Source organism: Plasmopara halstedii (genome assembly GCF_900000015.1).
Source record: "Plasmopara halstedii genome assembly, contig: Scaffold_3124, whole genome shotgun sequence".
In the NCBI taxonomy this organism is placed as follows: Eukaryota; Oomycota; class Peronosporomycetes; order Peronosporales; family Peronosporaceae; genus Plasmopara; species Plasmopara halstedii.
Window position 1 is genome coordinate 181,628 of NW_020190027.1, and position 23,242 is coordinate 204,869.

General features: G+C 40.1%; 6 protein-coding genes across 6 annotated transcripts; 3 read left to right on the plus strand and 3 right to left on the minus strand.

Annotated features, from left to right (window-relative positions):
- Positions 1 to 1,939: 1,939 nt before the first annotated feature.
- PHALS_08093 (uncharacterized protein) lies at positions 1,940 to 2,201 on the minus strand (the record flags this gene model as incomplete). The annotated part of the gene is made up of 2 exons (XM_024721675.1): positions 1,940 to 2,115; positions 2,186 to 2,201. 2 exons carry the CDS (start codon positions 2,199 to 2,201, stop codon positions 1,940 to 1,942), a joined length of 192 nt encoding a protein of 63 aa, XP_024586750.1.
- A 4,239-nt stretch (positions 2,202 to 6,440) lies between these two features.
- PHALS_08094 (uncharacterized protein) lies at positions 6,441 to 7,853 on the minus strand (the record flags this gene model as incomplete). Its single annotated transcript, XM_024721676.1, has 1 exon — positions 6,441 to 7,853. The coding sequence occupies one exon, from the start codon at positions 7,851 to 7,853 to the stop codon at positions 6,441 to 6,443; it is 1,413 nt and encodes a 470-aa protein (XP_024586751.1).
- A 2,384-nt stretch (positions 7,854 to 10,237) lies between these two features.
- PHALS_08095 (uncharacterized protein) lies at positions 10,238 to 10,561 on the plus strand (the record flags this gene model as incomplete). The annotated part of the gene is made up of 1 exon (XM_024721677.1): positions 10,238 to 10,561. The coding sequence occupies one exon, from the start codon at positions 10,238 to 10,240 to the stop codon at positions 10,559 to 10,561; it is 324 nt and encodes a 107-aa protein (XP_024586752.1).
- A 1,471-nt stretch (positions 10,562 to 12,032) lies between these two features.
- On the plus strand, positions 12,033 to 18,002 carry PHALS_08096 (Tudor-like, plant; the record flags this gene model as incomplete). Its single annotated transcript, XM_024721678.1, has 5 exons — positions 12,033 to 14,186; positions 14,243 to 14,388; positions 14,442 to 14,496; positions 14,560 to 14,706; positions 14,760 to 18,002. 5 exons carry the CDS (start codon positions 12,033 to 12,035, stop codon positions 18,000 to 18,002), a joined length of 5,745 nt encoding a protein of 1,914 aa, XP_024586753.1.
- A 538-nt stretch (positions 18,003 to 18,540) lies between these two features.
- PHALS_08097 (Inositol-polyphosphate 4-phosphatase) lies at positions 18,541 to 21,922 on the plus strand (the record flags this gene model as incomplete). Its single annotated transcript, XM_024721680.1, has 3 exons — positions 18,541 to 18,771; positions 18,836 to 19,802; positions 19,911 to 21,922. 3 exons carry the CDS (start codon positions 18,541 to 18,543, stop codon positions 21,920 to 21,922), a joined length of 3,210 nt encoding a protein of 1,069 aa, XP_024586754.1.
- A 24-nt stretch (positions 21,923 to 21,946) lies between these two features.
- Positions 21,947 to 22,989, minus strand: PHALS_08098 (uncharacterized protein; the record flags this gene model as incomplete). Its single annotated transcript, XM_024721681.1, has 2 exons — positions 21,947 to 22,081; positions 22,144 to 22,989. The coding sequence occupies 2 exons, from the start codon at positions 22,987 to 22,989 to the stop codon at positions 21,947 to 21,949; spliced, it is 981 nt and encodes a 326-aa protein (XP_024586755.1).
- Between the last annotated feature and the right edge of the window lie 253 nt (positions 22,990 to 23,242).

Genomic DNA, 23,242 nt, shown 5'->3' on the forward strand with positions numbered 1-23,242 from the left:
CATACGCTTCCTCTAAGCGCAAAGCTACGGTAGCCCCGCTGCACCGCTGCTCGTGATTGGATATTCATCTCGACTTGCATAGAGAAGGCGATCGTTTCAGCCTCCAAGCGCTTCAAATACGACATGGTGGTCGAGATCAGTCGGACTTATGCTGAGACTTCGCTCCAGAAGATCATGATGTCGCTGGCTGGCAAGCCCATGGTAACGAAGCTCTCGAGCAGTTTGTACGCCGAATTCGCGATCGGGCAAGTATCGAAGCTCCTTGTTGGCGACCTACGCGTGAATGTGAAGGCTAAAGAAGGACGCTTGTGGCTAGGAGCGCACGAAGGTCAACATCCTTGATGGTGTATTCGTGTTCAATGAGTTCGGCGTACCTCGTAGCAAGTATATCATCACTATTGCGAATATTGACACGAACACCAACACAAACGTGATCCTCCGCCACTTGTTCGTGTTGAAATGCAAGCTGGTGTTCGACATGTTCTGCGAAACGAACTTTGACTTTGTGACGGAAATCACGTCTATCACCTAGCACATCTACTTCCTTACCTGCACATGTCCAGGCGCGTTGATGGTGAATGAATCAGAGTGCGACCATATCCTGTTCAATGATGACTTGTATCCGGCGCATGGCAAGAATGCCTCGTTTTATTCGGAATGTCGCCAATCAGCTACCGCTCGCCCCACGGCATCGACCTTGTGACGACCAACGACGAATTTCCTCGCCCAGCGTATCTCAGTGAATCTACTTCATAGCTGCAGCAGCATCTCCAAATTCGTACACGCGAGCAGCAAAAGCTCCGCCGAGGTTCACCGCGCTACAGAAGGCTGTCGAGAAAAACAAGAAAATAGGTGTTCAGCTCCAGAGCTAAACTCAGCACAGTCAGCAACCAGATGCCAACCAGCTCTCAACCCCCAAGCAGCAGGGACGTTGCACTGCCGATCTCGACCTTCAACGACTCGAGCGGCAAGATTCCTTTCCCTGGAAGTCAGAAGACGAAGAATCACCAATTTTGCTCTTGACTGACGGCTTCCCCACCGTCATGAACAACAACGGGAAACGAGTTCGCAGTGAAATCGATTTCACAGCTCTTCTGGCGAAACAGAAACCGATGCCACTGGATGGGTACGCGACCGATATCAACTCTCACGCGCTCCTGTCGATGGAAGGTCTTTTTCGAATCGAAAAAAGTGACAGCCAACAGGAAGTACGGTGAGCGTCGCCAGATCATCCCTGTGAATCTGAAGAGTCCTGATTTTGTGAAGACATCGACCAAGTCCGCCTCAAATGGAAAAGTACCGCCCGAAATTCAAGAAGGCATCCGAGGCATCTCCAGTCATGGAAGTGACCGAATCGACGATCGATGACGAAAACACGGTACTTCTTAATACGCCCTGATCGTCTCGCGGAAACTGACAAGAAGGTTGGCCGAAGGTGCAAGCTGCTCAAAAAGGTCACGAACGCCGACCACATCACAAAGAAGGAGATCCAGTGCCTGCTTGCCTTCACTAGCGCGTTGTCGCTAAAGCTGACAGACAACGGGGCCAAAATTGCTGAGCTTGCGCAGTTGCACACAATCAATCGTGTGTTATCGGGTAAAGACTTCACTTACGCCAGTGATAATTTACGTGCTGGGGTATTTTTTTATTTTTTGAAAAGTTGGGATATTTTTTTATATAAGGCAAAAGTTGGGGCATTTTTTTTATTCTCTCAATATAATATTAAAAATTTACATTTTTTAATAAAAAGTAGTAATGGAAGTGAGGTTTGCAGCGCACGTGTCCTCATAACCTTTTTCCTATGCATTCTTCTCGTCTTCTTAAGTATAGAGAATTCACATCAACTGAATAAACAAATTTCAAAAACACGTTATAAATTTCGCCCATTGGTGCTACATACATCGTATTACAAGATGTTGCGGAAATAATAAAAGCTCTTCTAGCCCACTGCTGATCGAATTCGTCTTCTTGCCGCAAAAACAAGATCCAGCTTTGACAAGCGTTTAGAGACCGTGGTCCTTTCCCAAACCTTTTCTAATAAACCTTTTACAGATCGACTCACCCATAAAAACGCCGACTCTGCAGCCGAAGTCTCGCAAAGCTCGGTCGGTAAAGCTGTCGAGAGGTTTTGACATAAAACAGCCAAAGCAGGTCAAGATACAACACTTATATCTACACCAAATACTAATCGGTAAACTCATCGCAAACTTGCTAATAATCGGACATTTTATCCGCTTTACTGTATCTATGCAGAAGCTGCGCACCCGATGCCCGTTCCTGAGCGAAAGAAATAATGGCTGACCGACATGGAGTTTACGCAAGATCCACGACTTACGAGCTGAATTTGGTCCAGCCAAGCCTTTCTGTTTGCAGCACAAAAGTCGTGACAACTTTTAGTAGAGTTCCTCTGGACTAGTTCAATGCGTGATAACCACCTTTCGCCTTTTCGCTAGGCACGGCATGCGCTCAGAACTTGCGCCGATAGCACTATTTGAGCCAATGGGTCACTGCTATTAAGACTTCCACTTGCAACCAAATTAGTAACGACTGGGTTCTTCGAAGCAGCTGCGAAAACAGGGACTATTGTAATGGGTTTCGCCAGAAAAGTCGAATATCTGCTGATTCAACTCTTCCAGCAAGTTAGTAAGGCACTTTGCCTTGCCGGTATCCGTTTTTGCAGACGTTGTTGCCCGGCTATAGCGCAGCTTTGCATGTTTTTTCAAGGTCAAAACTGCGATGTCGAAGTAGACAATGTCGCATCGTCATCTCAGCTCGTGCTATATGCAGGTCTTCTGAACCCCATGTTCCTGTTAACACAGTTGATACCCTAGGCTTATACTTGGAGTTCTTTCAGGTTTGACAAGTCGTAAATGTCAACGATGCCAATGCAATTTCTTAGCAGAAGGTAGCCCAGCACAGGAGAGCGGCTAAGGCATAAACTCAATTTTGAGTGACTTGTGGAAACGTATCATTTTACAGCATTAGCAGATCCACGTCGAACACAATATATTTGTCTACTTTTAGTAGTACTGAGAATGTTAATCAATCTCTGTACGGCGTAATCGTAACGATTTAGTGCAATTAGGCCTAATAAAGTCTGATTAGCTGCAGACATTGACTGTTCATGTGACTTTACGCCGGTTGGAAATATTTACCGGCCATTACAATTTTATGTGTCGTTGTGCATCTGCATCTTACTTCTGCGCATCCTCTCTTTCAGCATTAACATAGAAAACTTATCGCGTGGCGCTCAATCTCTCCAAAATGAGCCCTTTATTTTGCTATGAAATGTAGCCGAGCTGATATCAGCAAATCGATCGTTATCAATAGCATCCATTCCCGACTAGGACCAAGAATTTGTGCCTAAGCTTGGTCAATAAAATTAGTTATATGGTGTAGAGCTGGTCAAGTTGGTGCTGCATTTTAGCATACAGTCCTGAAGCGAAAGAACTTTTCTCCTGTCTCACAATTGCTCCGCGCAAGTGCTTTACAGAAAATTGACGCCGCGTGGTTAGCGCACACCATTTGAACATCAGCCTGGAGACCACAACATACATGTCGAGATCAGGTATTAAACACTTAGAAAAGTAGAGATTAAGCTCGTGCGATGGCAACCGACAAGCTATGGGAGCACATAAGCTGTCAAGACATAGCTAAGCTTTATCCTCGCTGACAACGGTGTCGCTGACAGCAGCAAGATGCGATGTCTCGATTAGGCAGTTTACGATGACCATAATGACTGTATTACCGGCTGCGTCCATTGAAAGATCAACGATAAATCCATGCTAATAATTCATCAGCGCTCTGCCAAAGTAGACAGAGTAGCCAAAGGCTGAAGCTTGCGACGACATTTCTACATATTGATAGGTTTCGTACGGTCTCGCATAAAGTTATCCATGTTAAGCCACCAATACATAGTGCTTATTGAGCTTGAGCCTTATGATTTCTAAGTCAAAATGGCTCACAGTGCCGAAGAATGTTTGGTGTCTCTCAAACTTGACGTTGCCTGTTGAGATGATCCATGAAGGAATACAACATACAATGGGGCGAAGGATATTGAGGTAAACGCCTTGTGAAATCCGCCAACAATACGACATCTTGGTTCAAGAACTCTTATCATCCCAATGCTAGAGCAATTACATGTTACATCTGACACTTATGGTTTAAATTTTGTCTTATCGATAAGAGACGTCACAATGGTGACATACATCTTCCATAGATAACGCGAAAGCGCGTTAGCCGTCAAAATTATCAGCTCGGATTTGACTCTATAACAAACACATGCATCGCGATTAAGGGCTTACCATCTGCTGTTATTTGAGATGAATGATTATCTACGTCGCTGAGCGTAACGACGCATAATAAAAAGATCAGGATAGCCTTTGAGCCAACACGATGTACCTTGTTTTTGACAAGAGCAATTTCGTAGCAATAGCTCTTTGCAATAAACCGAAACGTGCAATGACGACCTCCTGCGCAGGACCATCTGCTGGAGTGTAGCACAGACTATAGCAAGGGCTTAAGCATCACAGATGGAGTGAAGCGGGTGAGCAGAAAATAAATTTTAGAAGATCCAAAATAGGATACCAAAAATGTTTATCTTTCACTACGTTGCTTAAGAGTCGCCTATTTTGTGACACCTTAACATCCTTGACACCTTCTAAAAAAAAATTTGTGGAACTTTGCACTACGCTTGTGCATTTAGTTGGTCAAGGCCAGCCACTTCCTAAAACTTGCGGTCATAGCCAACCTACAATAGCCTTAAGTTTTGCTGGAGCGACCTCATTATACTGCGCAATGATTTATCACAGTTGACGTCAAAGTGATATTTGTATATGTTGCTTATAAAAGCGCACACACTATAGCATTTTTCCCGCGTATTTCTTTCCCGAGCTCTGCACGACTGCGAAAATGTATTTAACAAAATGGATTGCGCGAATGCTCGACGCAGTACCCCTAAATGGTTGAACGTCGCTGTTGTGTTGTATAGCCCTGAGGCAAGACCAGCCACTCCCCAGAGCAAATTTTACGGAGTACTTTTGATGTAGCAAAATTCAACAGCTTTCATGCTTTCGTGTAATCAATCATCTACTTCTACTAAGGCAAAAGATCTGAAGGATAACCGAGTATGCTGTTCTTAAGCTCATGTTTCAGACGTCGGCGTTTGCGTTGCAAGCATGTTCAACTTGCCACTTGCCATTTTCCTTTCTAAAAGAGAAAGCTAACGCCAAATGCGAGGTCCTCTCTACATCAGAGAAGTTGCTTCGCGGTCTTTACGAAAAAAATGGTATTTGTCGTCACAGTGTTTCATTGATAAATTGCACTGATGGACGCGTTTTACGAAGTTAGGCTCATGAATCAAATCAATCTTACGACGCACTTCCCGATTCGGAGGTTACAGCCGTGGTCATATGTCCTTGACGAAGAATAGTGGGATCTTTAAGCACTTAAGGTATTGACACGCTCACCATGACGAAAATGAGATCAACTCTCATTCCGCTACAAAATATACCATTACGGTGGTCTCATCGTCTTGCAACAAACTCGATTTAAAATACTTTATAAGCTCTACAAAAACCTTAGCTAAGGCATCCTCGTTTCCTTAGAACTACCCAACTCTCTGATTTTACGAGTGAAAAAAAACTTAACTACAAGAAGCTTCACTGATCCGAACTGTGGGTGGGTCACACGAAAATATTGATTTAGCTGGCTAGTTGATGATCAGTCTTTGACCTTGCTACTCGCGATTATCAGTAAGTAGCCTGTCGAGGCAGATAATAAGATGTAGCAGATCTTTAAACTTGGAACCAACAAGATTCATCTTTTCTGCTTGTATAAATAAAAGAGAAAATTTGTGATTATTTCGAGAAGCAAAACTCTGTATTGTCTAACCTTTGATGAGATTTCAGCAGGGATCTTCCTACGCACTAAAGCAAAGCGCATTACCATGCTAGTGTATTTGAAACGGAAGTGCTTGCGCGAATATTGCGAGTATCTTTCAAGTCGATGTTACAATTAAGAACTCGATGAGTCTTTTGACTCATTCCAGCATGACTGTTCGACAGCCTGAAAGCAATGACAAACTTTCTTTCACGAACAGTCCATGGCTGCTCAGTTACGCGTGCATTGATATCAAAATCGCGCACCAAATTTGACTTTCAAACACTTGGCATAAATTTTCGTATACATGGAGTGTTTCTGATCATTCGCATTTCTCTTTGTTCAAAATGCTTTGAATGAATGTATCGTCACTTGTAAGATTGACTCAAGCCTTCAACATGTTATCAAATTATTGTGAGCACACTATCTGTGCTCAATACAAGATTGGACTTGTTTACGTGTACAACCTCACTCATCAATTCCGTGAGAAGCTAAGAAACAAAAAGTATGATATTAAGTAAGAAATTTCGCTTTCTTTATCCCTATCGTGTTGTAGTTGATTACGATCGGGAGCACAATTGACGAAGCAATGCATGAAAATCCTCTCTTTCTTGCTGTCGTTCCTTGTGCATCTGTGCAAACAAACTCACAAGTTGTTCCTGTTGTTTTCCAACCAGTGCCTCCATGTACGTAGCATTCTCAGTCAAATCATCCGTTGGTTTGCGCTCGTGTAATATCGCTAACAACATCGCTTGGTTCTGCTTGCGCTCCTCCATTCTTTCTTCTCGTAAATCACGTAAAAGTTGCTCAAATCGAGCGTTCTGAGCCTCTAGCAACGCCTCAACAACCTGTTCATCAACTTGAGACCTTTCGTCGTCATTTACTATTGGCGACGGATGTTTAGTCGGTGGATCTTCTGCTTCCGACATGTCATCCGCATCTTCTGACAACGATGAAGTGGGTGATTGTATTACTGACTGGTCTGATGATGGATCGGACGACATCGATGACTTGCGTATCTTCCTACGACCTCGCTTTCGCTTACGACCGGTAACTGTGATAGTTTCAAGAATTTCTTCTTTTTCTAAAACACTGCCAATCGTCTGGTACGTTTCTCGATCAATTTCACAGCCGACACGTTGGCTCGACTTGGGATTAACAAGTTTTCGTTGCAAACGAAAACGTTCGGTAAACGTATAATCAAACCAGTCACTGCCATCTAGTGCTTCCAATCCATTCACACATTGACAAATAAAATTGTACGAATGAATGATACATCGTTTCTTGGCCGTAATGGACCCCACTGTTGTATCCTGCGATCCACCGAGTGCAACAAACTTTTGTCGAATTAACCAATTTGGCAACTTGACCTTTTCATCAGGTTCGTTTCCATAGTCAATAAATTCATCAACAGCTTCTTGCCATGCATCCACAAACATTGCCCAATCTTGTGGTGTCCATGCAGCTTTAGGAGTATCCACAAATTCCGCCTCGTCTTCAGGTTCAGGATTCTTGGCATGTGGACTCCTTTTCACAACTTTTTTGCTTAACTCTTTCCCCTTGTGATATTTTCCACCACCATTATTACCACACATACGATCAATCTTTCGAAAGAGTTCTGGACTTAGAATCAACAACCCCTTTTCCTTTTTCGTATAAGCTCGACGAAGCTCGTGTTGCTCAGCCGTCGACAATTCAAACCAGCTAGGAGTACCTCTTTTAAGACTTTTCTTGTTTGTAGCTACAATCAACCGATACGCTGTACACACTCGATGATGTTGACGAGTGACTGATGATAAACTTCGTCGATTGGAACTAGCGATGACACAAAATCGTGCGTGTAATGTAGCGCGTTCTCCCGTAGAAAGCATGAGACGATCCTTTGGGTCGTCTATGACCTCATCCCATGCTTCAATCAAGTAAAGTAATTCCCTGTTACCCCATGCCGAGTTACCACCAGGTGTGAGAGGCATTTTGATGCGAAGTAAGTGATGTATAGTTTGAAGAAATGGGGGCGTGTTCTCGACTCGCGTCTATTTCGTCTCACTGGCTGACAAGCTGATTTGTCAAAAACTGGTTATGTATACAAACTTTCAGTCAAGTGGGAAAATGGCGCTAGATTTGATACCATTATATGAAAGACTGAAAACGGGAGATCGAATGAATGAGAAAGAGTTGATGATCTACTGATGATGAGAATTTTCAATTAAGCAGAGACTTTCGAGTGGTCGTAACGAATGGTTCAGTCGATGAGTTGGATGAACGAATGTATACAATGAACAATGATATCAACTTTGCATGAAAGATGAGAGTCTAAGAATGTCTTTAGTTAAGAGACATCTTTCGGTTAGCGTGACTTTCGATAAGAAGAAAGAAAAACTAGGTGCAAACGTTTTGCTAGGAATCTATTACAAGTTAACGGCTCAATTAATTGAGTGGAAGCGAACTTTGAGCGTGAACGAATTAGCTGTTGAGCTGAGACCTAATCAACTTTTGAAGCTCTTTTGGCCTTAACACATATCTTGGCGTCCTCAACATCTATATTTTCGTTCCATTCTAAGCTCACATATGCAGATATTACCAGTGGAATTGCACTCAGTCTGATACCAGCAATTTGGCTTGCCATAGCTAACGCCATTTCAGCATTCGCCCAGAGTACCTAGTGTTAGTTGTAGATAGGGTCATCGGCCAGTACGCGAGTGTCGAGTCGTGAACCATTTAGACTCGTTAACACTGGCAATTCAGAGAGTAGAAATTAGTCCTTGAGTTTTATCGTATACAGGAACGAAAGGCTTTGCTCTGTGTCTTTTAGAAACTCATCACGAATTCTGCAAACCTTGTTTGAAAAATCCAGAAAATTTTTCATTCGCCGTATTCACTTCGAATCTCGATATAAACTGATATCAATATAAGAAATGTTGTCAAAGTTGTATTACGCACATACTGTTACATATTATGTCATTTGTCAGATAGAAACACTCAATTGAGTAAATCAAGTATCGGGCAGAATCATGTGGCTGCGCTCGCACCGCCGACATGAATCCCTTGAATAGTGACTTCATATCTACAACCATAGCACTCTAAAGCGCATCGCTTAACATTGGACCTTATCTCTGAAGAATGCGGATTGTACGGGACATTTAACATCGGAGTTGCCCTCTACCTTGCATCGGATCTACATGTCCACGTTCACTAAACAGAGAAAGTGGCTTCACATGCTTTACCCAGGAGAGGAATCAGAGAGCTTTTCAAGTTACTAGGTGCCTTAATTGACATACATGTAGAATTTGTGGGACTTTCGAGTATTTAACGCATCTGCTTTGCTGTCTACAAAATTAAACCTTATGTACTGCGAAGCATCAGACGTCCGTGTTCCATGGACATGGACGTCTTATTTTGAGAGGAGAAGAAAAGAGAAGAGAAGGGGGGAGAAGAGAAGAGTGTAAGTGTAAGTACATCATAATACGGTACGCCCTCCCCCACCTTAATGTGGAATCACGCTCATTTATGTCTTTTGGATACGCCGTGCGAAAGTGAGCCTCTACCATCATTATTGCTCGAAAGTTCTTCTCCTGTTCTTGCAATACTGTAATGAGCATAATCCACTGCGCGAGAATTCTCCCTCATATGTCCTCATGTAAGAATGAGCCATTCGTCGTAGTGGTTGTCCGAGTCCTGACCCAATGCCTGATCATCCACCGAGAATCAAACGCGGCAAACCCGTCTTCGAGGCCAAGAAACTCACTGCTTCGCGTTTCAAATTTACGAGTTGTGGCATTAATGCTTGTCCACTACAGCAGAAGGTGTTATGACTTCACACCGCAAAGCTAACAATGGTGTCGAGCGCCAAACTTCTCCAACCACAAGCGCAAGAGTAACGGCTACTTCTGCAGCCTCAATCACGTTACGATTATGAAATTAATTTGCGAGAAATACCTGGCACGTATACGCCTATACATGTAGGCTTCCGCTCAGACAGGAAGCAAACTGAGCCACTTCAAAGGAGATGTTCGGCTCCACAACCCACCGCTTCTAAGAAGCATTAATTCAGCGGCAAGGCAAGTCAGTGCCCTATCGATGGCTGCATCTCTGACATTAATGCTGGCATATTGCCGGAGCCCATATTGGTTCAACCAAGCATTGGGAAAAGAAGGAATGTTGTTGAGTAAAGATGACATCCGACGAGAGTTCCAATAAATGCTTGACGTTGCGAAGTTCAAAACAAGACGTAGAGTCGAGGTGGGCACTAATCGTTTCGAGTTATGCCAGAGGCGCCTGCTAATGTTTAGGATCCTTCTTATGCATCAGCTTTTGGACAAGTCTTAGAGCAGAAAATAAGGCTGGGCTTCGTTTGGCCATGGAAAGCACGCTTTACAGGGCGTTTATATCTAGTTTAAATTGGGGAGATGAAGATAGAGAGTGCCGCAAATCGTCAGCGGCAAAAGTGGTAGCAAAATCTTATATGAGTGGGACCTTAATCGCCAGAGATTTCCTCGAAGGCAGGTCATCGCATTCAGGTCATCAGTTACGAATTAAATACCTGGTGGTTCTGCCGGGCCACTATCCCCCTGCACAAAGAATAGTAACGATGGAAGGCAGCTATTTCGCGATCTATCTCATCTTTTTCGGGTTGCTGCCTCCAATCAGAGAGTCAACGTGCTGCCGATACCAAACCTTTTAGCCACCAGAATTGATGTGTGCTTTATCTGCTTCTAGGATTGACACATTGCTTTTGTGCATCTTTGTGTTCAGCCAAACGCTGCTAGTTCTCGAATAAGGCTCAGTCTCACCGTGATAAAATCCTCGAACTTGCTACGAAGTGTAACTGGGCATATATCAGCTAGTCAAATCATATCGACAGCCTTTCCAGCCTAAAATGCCTGAGGAGGTATATTTTGCATAATTAAGTGCATACATCGTAACATGCGGTGATTTGTAGTCAGGGCGACGCGAAATCACAACTGTATGCAGGAGCTTATTCGGTGTGAGGCGTAAGATGGGTGATCATCTGATGTTTCATTATTGCAGAGGACACTGATACCCAAGACTCAACGTAATAGCGTTGCTGTGCACCTTGCACTAAAAAAGCTTTGACTTAGCGATTTCGCGCTAGTAAGCGCGCAGAAGATAGGAGCGGAGCCGAGGTCCTCTCAAGCTCCTTAATTTTCTAATCTTAGAGCTCATATGGACAACAGAAAGCGATAATTCAAAATTCGCTACTGATCTTTGCCCGAAAGCTTCTAAGATCACTTAGTGATCATGTTCTTTCCTTGATGAATTTCTTGACAGCATTATTCACTCGTGCCATCCATTACAGGCCTTGTCATTGCTGACCGCATCCTCTTTTTGAGACTCTTTTCAAAAAGCCAAATAGCTTTACACGGTTCATTGATGACAGTCTTGTTATTCGCGTGATAAAAAATGCCTAACGAGTTATCTGCTCACGCATTAAAGCGGGAATGAATTATAGTTGAGATTTTTCATGGTAGCTAAGGATTATTCTGAGCCGAAAATCACTTTGTGTTGTCTGCGTGGAAATAGAGCAGACTGTGCACGAGTCTTAAGACTATTGTACGTTAAAGTTTTGTATTTTCATCCGCGACAACGGCAGCTCATAATACCTAGGAAATCGGAAGAGCGTGTACTTTGTGAATGCTGTAACTGAGTCAGAAGTTCTTTACAAATGGTCTTTTATTTTCCTTGGAGTTTCAGAATGACATTGCTGAACAGTGCGTGGCTTACAGAGTTCGAAGGATAAAAGGATGATGCAGCTGAGAACGTTGCTTGCTAGCAAAAGAACTCACCACGAATTTTAGGTTCAAGTGCGCAAATAATGAGCATTGACGTTATCTCGCTGCCTGTTTGGCGCCCAAATAATAGATACAGCGTCGTTAAGGTGACACAAACTTTTGCTTCCTCAATCTATAGGACGTCCTAGTGATGCACCGATATTCTGCTACTCGCGAAGTCGATATACCGGTTTTCTTACCTCTATTACTTAATATCACTTAAACATTGTTTTTTTTAATCATATTACTTCTACCATTGATATATCGAAAATTTTCTCATCTTTATGACAGAAATAGCTTTAGTTATTGGAGGTTTCATTTTATCGACACCTTGACTACGGTCGATATCATCTTGACACTATAATGAAGCGATCACTGCGTGTAGGAGATAGTGTTAAGGCAAAATACAAACGTGGGACAAAATATTTTCCCGGTACAATCACTCGTGAGCGTACGGATGGTACGTATGATATTCAATTTGAAGATGGTGATATTGCAGAGCGAGTAGATGAGAAATCTATTCAACAAGTTGAAAAAGTTGGCGATCAAAAGTTTAAATTTCAAGTTGGTGACATTGTGAAAGCACCTTTTGAACGAAGTAGTAAATTATATCGAGGAAAAATCTCTCGTGTTCATAGTGATGGAACATACGACGTTGATTTTGATGATGGAGATAAAGACACGCATATTGGAGCGAAAAAAATTCAAGTTGAAAACTTGATCAATACTAAGAAAGTTGTTTTAAAAGCTGGAGATGCTGTCAAAGCTAGATTTAAGAAAGGAACAAATTTCTTTGATGGAAAAATCAGTCGAGTTCGTAGTGATGGAACGTATGATATTAAATATGATGATGGTGATGCTGAAAAACACGTTGCTATTGACTTGATCGAAGTTTTGGAACGTCAGAAGACGGACGATGTGGATAAAAGCAGATTAGAAAAGTCTTTTCAAAGATTTAAGATTGGTGATAAAGTGCGTGCTCGGTATAATAAAGGGAGCAAGAAGGTGAAAGGAGAAATTATAGCTGTACATCGGGATGATACATATGATATTCGATACGATGATGGTGATAAGGAGAAGCATGTGTTGATTAAAGATATTGAGTTAGAGGTGGAAGAACGAGAAAGTCGGAAAATTGCGAGCATACTCAAGGTGGGTGAGGCTGTAGAAGCCACTTACCAAAACGGTGTCAAGATGTTTGCTGCCAAGATTTCTAAAGTTTATATTGATGGCACCTACGATGTTACATTTCTAGACGGGGATTTTGAACAACGAGTATCTCGATCTCGCATTAAAACGATAAAAGAAAGTGAGAAAAGTACTTTTGTCAGTAAAAATCAACGAGTTTACGAAAGTGATCAAAAAGCTGAAAAAAGTGTGCGTGATGAACGTTTTGAATCGCAAAATGATGCGAAATCGTCTCAATATGATGGAGAAGAAAAACACTTTGTATTGGGAGAGACAATTAATGCTCGGTACAAGAAAGGAAGTCAATTCTTTCCTGGAAAAATTACTCGTGTGCGATCAGATGGTACGTATGACGTACTTTATGATGATGGAGATACTGAAATGTATGTTGAGAATAAGCATATTGAAAGGAAAGACAAAGAGGACAAAGTCGACAAGAAAACAATAGAAACGTTTACTGTTGGTGATAAGGTTAATGCTAGATACAAGGGAGGATCAAAGCATTTTTCTGGTACGATTGTCAAAGCCAGAATGGATGGTACATTTGATATCACTTATGATGATGGTGACAAAGAGCTACGCGTCAAGAGATCGCTGATTAAATCTGTTGATTATAATAAAAAATCAACGAGTTTCGAAAAATCAATGAACGAAAAGGTCGAAAAGTTTGATGATTTGAATTCCGAAAGCAAGACAAAGAAACGAGATGTTAATCTGTTTCAAGTTCATGACGTTGTCAAAGCGAATTTTAAGCAGAAAGGCAAGTTTCATCGAGGCAAAATAATACGATCGAGGTTGGATGGCACGTTTGATATCGAATATGACATTGGGGCTTTCGAAAAGCACGTGCTTATTGAAAATATAAGGATTGACGACAACAATACAAACGGTGTAGAAGCTAAAGCTTCAACTCCGATAGACGTCGATCGGGAACCATTGCCAACCAAGACAATTGACACTGAATCTGAGTCTGAAAATCAATGTACGATCAAAAAGGGAGATAAAGTTACCTTTCGAAACGCTAAGGATTTCAAGTCTCGACGAATTGGGATCGTGCGTAAACTTTATACAGACGGGACTTCGGATATCAAATACAGTGATGGAGATATATTGAAACGGATTGAGAAAAGATTATTGGTTGTGTGCTCCGATTCCGAAGATTCCGAGGTAGAAATAGCAAATGAGTTGACGAAAAAGTCCCCGAGTTTTCATCGTCATGAGAGTGTCATATCGTGTTGGCGACGCTCGAGTTCACTCTCTAAACCGCGAAAAACAAAGAACTGGATTGAGGCAATCGTGCTTGAGAAAAACTCGGATGGAACGTATACGGTGCGTTTCTATTTGATTGAGCTCAAATGCTGTCAATTGTTAATGATATTGTGTAGATTCGATACAGCGATGGAGTTGTCGAAGAAGATGTACCATCAGAAGCTTTGAAAACCAATAATGAGGAGAACGATAACATTAACTTAAACGAATCATCGAGAACTAATGATATGGTTTCGAAGAGAAAGAAGCGCATTAAGAAAAGGTAGAATATATTTTATCATTTTACTGTCGGATGACTGACAGTCTTTTGTCAAGGAAAAGTGGATTTGGTACCGAATCTTTATTTCTACTCGAGCAGCTTGCTATGACGGTTTGTACATGATAAACACACGTTGATTTAATAGTTTACAAATGTTGTGATTGATTATACTAGCTGTTTGAAGAGGGTGTTTTGAGTCAAAAGCCAAAATTGCAGCTATTCCAGGGTAATGACAGTTCAAGCTCTGACACGTCTTCTTCCAGTACTGATGCCGAATCTGATCCAATGAAAAGAAATTGCAAGAAAACCGAAGTGGACAAGGTACTTTTACTCTCTTTGTGCTTCTATCACTTATTGACTGTGAGATTTGATAGATACTTGAACGGCTTTTTGGATCTGATTTCTTGCAAAAGTACCGACGAATGTTTAACGAGAATGATAGCAAACAATCTGGAAAGATATCAAAACGACGAATAATCACATTAGTAGAAGAGTTTACAAAGAGCAATCGAGATTGCAATAGTATTACCACAGTCAATCACATCTTGACAGAATGGTTTGCTACTCATGACGATCTTCGAATTCATCGACATTTTGAATTTAAGACTTTTCTATTAGCACTTGCTTACACTAAAAGTCGAATGGGAAAATTGGCAATGGAGCAAAGCGTTGCAACGGTGTTAGAAGGCAGATTTGCATCTTATCATGAGATCAAGAGACAGCAAGAGATATGGCAACAGAAATTAGGCTACCGTCTTTTTGAAACTCTTCAACGGCATTTTCTTGATCATGCATTGCCTCATTTGATACCTTCACGAATTCAAGTATCACAACTTTCTTTAATCTTTGATCAAGTTAGTCGAAATTCCATACCGAATAAACCACTTGACGTTTACTTGCAACAAAAACAACTTTATTCACATCATACGCTTCTTCTTCCAGAATTTCTATGCTGCTACTTTCAACTATACGGATCAGAATCAATAAATTCTTTTCAATGGAGGAATGCTGTAGAATTAAGACCCATTGCATTTGTCGCATCGTGTCTGTTTTCGAATGGTGATTACATTTGCAAACGTCATGGAGATCTCGTTCGTAGACTTTCCGTTGGTCGCACACAAGCTCAAGTGGATTATATTCTTAAATTTCGAGAAATCTTTGAATCACTACTAAATACCGAATACTCAACTTCTCACGATGAAATGCTTTTGGAAACATCACAATTGTCGGTATTTGCTGCACGAGTGGCTTCGGATCCCATCCAACTAGATGCGGCAATGACAACACTTCGTAAACGATCCGGAGCGGTGTCTTTGGTCGAAATCTACGCAACGTGTGGTTTCATTATTGATGAAGTTACTGCTGCACCTACAATACGAAATGCCATTGATAGACTACGAATGCGTAATGAACTAGCTGACGTTCGTCGAATTATTGGATTGATTCGGAGTATTTGTGTTAAAATCTTACGATTTCCAAATAATGCAGATTATTGGCGACTTCGTGCAGATACTAGCGCGTTTCAGCACAAACTTGGACGTTTTGATGGTGGTACAAGTCTTTTAGAAGCTGTTGGTTTTGTTGAATATCATAAAACACATTATGAGTTACGAGGGATACGAAATATAGAAGGCAAACGCGTCAGTGCGCTTGAAAAACCAACTCTCGACTCGTTACGCGAGAAAAGTATTCAACTTGATGGTGAACTTGCTCTTGTTGACGGTGTGGAAAGTATTAGCTCAGTATTGCAACGAATCTCTAGAGCGTGTGCTAGCAAAGGTAAAATCTTTACACCCGACGAATGTCAATTGATTTTAAAAAGTTTATCCTTGTACATTGTGAATATATTGAAAAATCCAAAAGATTCGAGATACTGGCGAATTCGAGAAGCCAACAGTATTTTTCAACGTCAAATTGGATACTTACCGCATTCTGTTGAATTGATGGATTCCATTGGCTTTGATCTCTTGCAAAATTATCATGGAAATGTTTTTACTCTTCGAGGAACGGGATTAACGGGAATAGGAACCAAAAAGTCCAATTCGGCACAACCTTCAGCAAGTTTTTCATCCTTTACTTTTTCCAGTATCAGTAGTCAAATGGAATGGTTTCTATGGCGTCGAAAGCAAGAGATTGACAGTCTTTTGGAAGACGAAATGCCTTTTCTTGACGATATTGTTGGACACTTTTCTCAAAATACTTCAAATGAAACGACAGAAGATAATACAAGTCGGCATGATAGCAGGAACGAGCAAAATACTAGTCTTGTCAAGATGTATCCTTATGGCACAAATGCTATTGAGACATTCAATAAGACTTCAATTCAAAAACATCAACTTGATATGACACGCTCTGTTTTTAAAATGATCGATTCAACTTCAAAAGGATATCTAACAGAATCAGACTTTGTACGAGTGTTTGGAACACCCGATAATCTTCCAATTTGGTCACGTTTTGAAGCGTTTGATATTGGAAAAGATGGTAAAGTTGATTTAAATGACTTTGTAGCAGCTTTGGGTCCCCTTCTTGATCATTCTTATGAGCTTTTAAAAGACAAACGCGGTGAACTTAAAGCATTTGCAGTTGATAGCGAGACTAGCCTTTCGTTATGTGAGCTCACTTCGTTATCTGTTGGGAATCTTCGATTGGAAACAGGCTGTCCAGATGCTATAATAGCATTAGAAAATCTACTTCATCACCTCTATTGTATCATTCAGGAGCCACAAAACTCTTCACTATGGTTGATAAATGACAAGCAAGCAATTGGAAACAAGTTTCTTCACTTTGCTGCTGGTCGTGAACTTTTACATCTTATTGGATTTCGAGAAATTTTGTGCACTGGAGACGAAAATGCTTTGAAAACGGTGAAAAAGTATCAACTTAAACCTCAACGAGTGCGATTCAAGACATCCGAAATTGCATCTGATCTTCCTACATCTCTTGATTCAATTACATTAACTCGAATTGAAAGAATTGCAGCGATGCTTGCTGGACACTATCGTGGTATGAAACTTTTGTCATTAAGTGACATCAGTGCAATATCAAGAGCGATTTCAAGTGTAGATCGTTGTATAGAGGATTGGATACGTGTCGTTCAATTGGCACTCAAATGTCTTTTAAACATTGAAAGTTATCCAGAAAATATGCGATTTCGAGAGCTCAACACGAGTACAAACACGTTTATTAACGTCGTTTCTTGTGTAAATGGAGGTTTGCAATTGTTTTTCTTTCTTGGATTTCGAGAAACAACTACAAAATCTCTAGCACTTCCTTTAGATGTGACAATTGATGAAGTAAAGGCTCGACATTTCGAACTTGAGGTTGGATTAGCTTTATTACAACAACATTCTACCAATTCAACTTCCAACACGATTCGTTTGACGATTGAAAGAGATTCCATGTTAAAACAGCCAAGTGAAAATCATCAACAAGCTCAAAGTAATACAAATCTGATTAAAACTTCATCGGCTCAAGTTCGTCAAGTTAAAACTAAGCCGATTATGCTGAAACAACGATCGCAATTCGAAAGAAAATGGAAGAATATCACTGAACGAAAACATATTCAGCCATTTTCGAAGAAAAAGACAATAGTTCACGAACGAATGAAAGGTAGATAGATCATGTAACTCTGTAACAATATAACTTGAGCTTTCTAGCTCATACTTTTATTACAAGACGATGTTAAGATTGTCATCTTTGGGTTTTTGGACCTTTGCCCGTCTCAAAAGTCGAGAGTATCCAACTGTGTAACCCTCAAATGTAGCTATAACATGTCGGAAGATACGGTTTCGGTGTGCTGACTCGTCGTATTCCAACTCTTGGTCACGATGGGACGTTCAAGTGTGGAGACCAGTTTTCGACTTGAATGCAACGCATGTTGAAACTTGTACGCACTTTCAAGCCTAACGTTACTATCCAGCTGTTGTGTAATCTATACGTACCCCATTGCCTTGTGTAACTTAATAATCACGATAACCTCAAGTATACAGAAAAAAAAAGAATACCAAGTTATGGTCCAAAAAGAAATGTATACAAAGTCATAGTCAGAAACAGGGTATTTATCTCCGACCCTATCCCTCTCCTTTTTGTGTCAATCGTATGCACTCAACTCACTCTTTAACTCGACTGAACGTGCGTCGTTCATTGCTGCTGGAAATGGCGGCGATACCAAGTGCACGAGTTACGAAACCTGGTCGTACAACTTTATATGATTTCTATCCATTAAGTTTACGTCCATTTCTTGCAAAGAAAGAAGAAATACCATCAATTGTACGGTCTAAATCGCATTCAATGGGAGATTTAGGACCTTGTACGACAAAACTGGACGACCATGTCTTTCATACAACCTCAGCATCACTTGATACACTTCATTTGCACGATCGCAGGGTACAGTCGTTCATTTTTTTCTTCTTTACTTGATCTTGTACTCACAGTTACGTTCTTGTACTAGCAACCAATCGAAATAACTTCTTCCGATCCCTTTCGTACATTTCAACATGAAGTGTTTGAGCCAAAAGAACGTTCGAAAGTTTTGAGTGTTTTACGTCATCGTAGTAAAGCAGTACTGAAACCATCTCATTTGTACGCACGTTCTTTTGTACGACCAGTTCCTCCGTCCACATTTACGACCGACGATATTTTACGTACAGGTTTTTTGACAAAACAAGGAAGTTGGCGACGTAATTGGAAAACCAGGTTTTTTATTCTTCGAAGTGATTGTCCCAGTTTATGTTATTTTACATCAGAAGAAAAATTGGATTTATTAGGTGATATTGCAATAACGCAAGATACAATAATTTTAGATCGAAGTGGTGGTCATGCTCCTTTTCGATTTCAAGTTCGTACCGATGCTCAAATTTTATTACTTGAAGCAGCAACTTCTGAAGAACAAAAGTGGTGGATTGACTCATGTCAAGAATTAGCAGATGCAATACGTGCGACGAAATTTTCAAGTCAATCACGACCCAATAATATTGAATCAAGTGGCATATCTTGTCATTCAAATGATGAGAATGAAGTGAATATGACAATACGTTCAACTCGTTTACCTGGTCATCGCATAACGGAAAGTAGTGCTAGTAGTTCAGCACGTTCTGGAAGTCACGAGACACTAATTTCTTGTGATTCTCAACTTTATGATTTGTCAATTGCAATAATATTGGGAAAAGATTGTCAAATAGTTCGAGAAGTCGAACAAATGGTTGCTACTGAACGTGAGAAAGATCGAAGTGCATGTTTTGTGTCTGTAAGTGGATATATCAATCGTACCAATACAATTATTGAACTTGGTATCACAGATGCAATAAAATTAACAAATATTGTCACCTTGTGTCAATCTGAATCCAAAAGTTCGTTTGGAATTCCATTTTCACTTGTTTTAACAACAGAAATTGAACGATATGATGAATTACGTTTTGGTTTATATAAAACATCAATAACACAAAGTCCAGGAACATGTCAAGGAACGTTTGGAATTGGAAAATGTAATGTGGATTGTGAATTTCTCAATTCGAAACCTTGTAAAGTTTCAATAAATTCATCGTTTCTTGTGAATCCACGACTATCTCAATTTCAAACTTCATTGAAATATTTTATTGATTCAAATGCAATTCAATTAATTGTTCAAGCATTTGAATCTATTTCTCCACAATCAATTCTTCCAACAAGTGGAATTGATATGGCAAATACGAAATATTTAATTCCAACAACTTTATCTTTTGAACGAGAGATTCAAAGTGACATGACAATTGATTTAATTCCTGATATGAATCGAAATAGTCAAGTACGTACATTTTTGGAAAATGATACGTTTCTTACGAATCAATTTGAATCTGGAATTGAAAGTTGGAATGAAAAGTTACGTTATGTAGCAATTGATGAAATTTTACGTGTTCCACGATGTACATATGCAGTACCAATTGCATTTTTAGATTATCTTGAAGAACAAGCATTAGAACGATCACGATGGATTCAAAAACAAGTTGAAACTCAAGAAAGAAATTCTCGAATGACATTGGAATTGGAATTTTTACGAAAGAAACAAGAAGAATATTTAAAACAACGACAATTTCTCATTCGACAAGAAAAACGATTAGTAAATGAAGGAAATAATGGCGAAATCTTTCAAGCCTTGAAAAGTATTGGAATGATTTCAATTTCAAATGAAAAGGAAACAATTGGAACATTTTCATCTTCAATTGGATCAACAATCAATTCGGAAAATGAACTTCTTGCACCATTTAAACGAAGTACGTACAAGAATTTGAATTTATGGCAATTTGTACCAACAAACATGCAAGATCAATTCATTTGTACAATGAAACCATCCATGGAATCTTCATGTCAATCATTTGTATGGCATACAATGACAATGGGATGTCCAGCAGCTCATACAAAAGGATTTACAAATGGAGGATATCCAATGTCTGAATCTTTTCAAAATATCAATTCAAATGATGATGAACCAATTGAAAAGAGTCAAGAGATTGAAAGTCAAAGTCAAACATTTGCAATCAATGATTTGAGTCTTTATTCTCAATCTCATGAAGATTCATTAAGTGCTTTGAAACAACGTCTGGAATCTCAAGATCGTTTAAGTATCATAAGTAGTCAAATTTTATCAGCTACAATTGCATGTCTTTTAGCATCATTTGATCTTGCACGAAATGGTAGTGTATTTCATCAAACTCAACTTGATCGAAGTGAAAGATTTGGATATTTTCTTCATTTTGAATCACTTTTAAGTACACAAGGACAAGAATATGGCATGTTAGAAGATTTTGCTGCAGGTGTTCGATGGCTTCGTCATGTATTTCTACAATTTCGTCGACATTCTACAAGTGGATCGTATTTTTTATTGAAACGATTGAATTCAACTGGACATGATGATCAAAGTTTAGTTTTGACTATGGGACTTGATGAAAATGATATGAAACTTTTACCAATCAAGTTACAATCAGGTGAGACGATGATTCCGATTCATTGTGTTTTATTTACACAAGGAGTGAATGAGAAACAAAGTCTTGTACATGCTTATAAATCAAGTGCAGTGAAATTACAAGAACGTGTAAATCGAGAGAATTTGTACGAATTGAAACGAATTTATGGACTGTACGATCAAGTGCGTACAAATGAACAAAAAGATTGTCCAGATTTGGTGCATTTTGAAATTTTATTGCAGCAAATTGAACATCAAATTTTGTCATGTACAAATCAATATAAAAAAAATGTAACCCTTTTAATGGATACGTCGGACTTTTGTCGTGCTCTTGGAGGTGCACGAGTTACATGTTGTAAAAGTGGAAAAGATCGAACTGCTATGTCAGTCACATTGGAACAAACTCGATTACTTTGGAAAGAAATGCAATCTTTTCAAAATTTAAGATTGTGTGCAAACATGAGATTGTACGGTGTACGACGACGAAATGTTTATTTGAATACGAAAGCAGATAAATTTGCATTTAATGAAATGCAACGAAAAATGTTACCGGAATGTTTTAAACCACCTCCAGGAACATATAAAGCGGGGAAAACATAACCTTGAGGGTACATGGGTATAACGTTAACAAGATGATGGTTTGGTTGGAAAGTTCTGTGATGCAAGAAGATACGAATGAAAAGCGGGGGAGATCCAGATTGGATGATGATGCACTGGTTGGTTTCTCACGTCAGATACTGGAGCTTTTGATAAGAATGACTATAATGTACCAAATTGTAAGTATACATTTAGAAACAGGTTACAAGGTGACAATTTCGCACCTGTGTATCCACTTTGCATGCAACTTTTTGCTTGATTCTTGCAACGTCGCAATTGTTGCGAATGGTGTTGCATGGTGTTTTTTCACGATTGTGGCACAAATGTTTAGATATACTACGAAAAGTGTGGTTAAATGACGGCAAGTGTGTTAACTTTGGTTGTCGAGATGTGTAGTCTTGACATTTCATGGTTTCTAAACGCTTAGATAACTCAAAAGCACGAATCTCAGCAGGTTCACAATGAGAGTGATCGGCTACGTAATCAATTAAAGCATGTTGTGGCCAAGTAACATGCGATGTCTCCCATTTCTGTCGCGTTTTACGTGCTTTTCGCCGTCGTTTACGCAATCGTTTCCGTCGAATTGGAAAATGTACTAGACTTTGTCGATCATCCAATTTCGAAATGACAATTTGTGTATCAATTGGTGAGTGATGAGGTACTGTTTCTAAAGAAGACACAATATTATTGACATGGGTGTCTTCTAATGACTGCACCGAAAGGCGCTCCATGAGTGCCATCATGTTCAAGAACCGATCATTGAGTCTCTGCTTTGATAAATACGAGTCACATGTTTTGTCACAGTCTGTCTCTTCATCAAATGTACTCGATTTATCGAAAACTGCCTCTTGTTGTACTGCGTTCAATAATGTTGTTGCTTCAACTGTCGTTTGGACTCGGTCCAATATATCATTCTGCTTTTCATTCGGTGATTTGTCTTGAATACTATTTGACTCTTTCCTCGAAATTTGTAATGGACACTTGAGATATCCACGAGGCAGCAATGCTAACGATGGTACCTTGCGACGTACGATGTTGGATGCCAAACACGAGTTAAAGTCATGAGGCATTTTGTGCACTAAAGTTGAGACGTAAGCTTAACTTAGAGGTCTATATAAATAGCATTATATTTATAATGTTTTTTGGTTGATACTTTCTTTAAGTCCTGAATTCAAGTCAAATTTGAAAAGTACAGCAATAATAGTAGTAGTAAAAAATTACTTACTTCAGAGGTGATGGCTGATGGAGTGCAATACTAAGCGTCAATAGCTGCCGGATTACCCTCAAGATAGCGCTTTACTTAACTAAATACTGGTATCGATG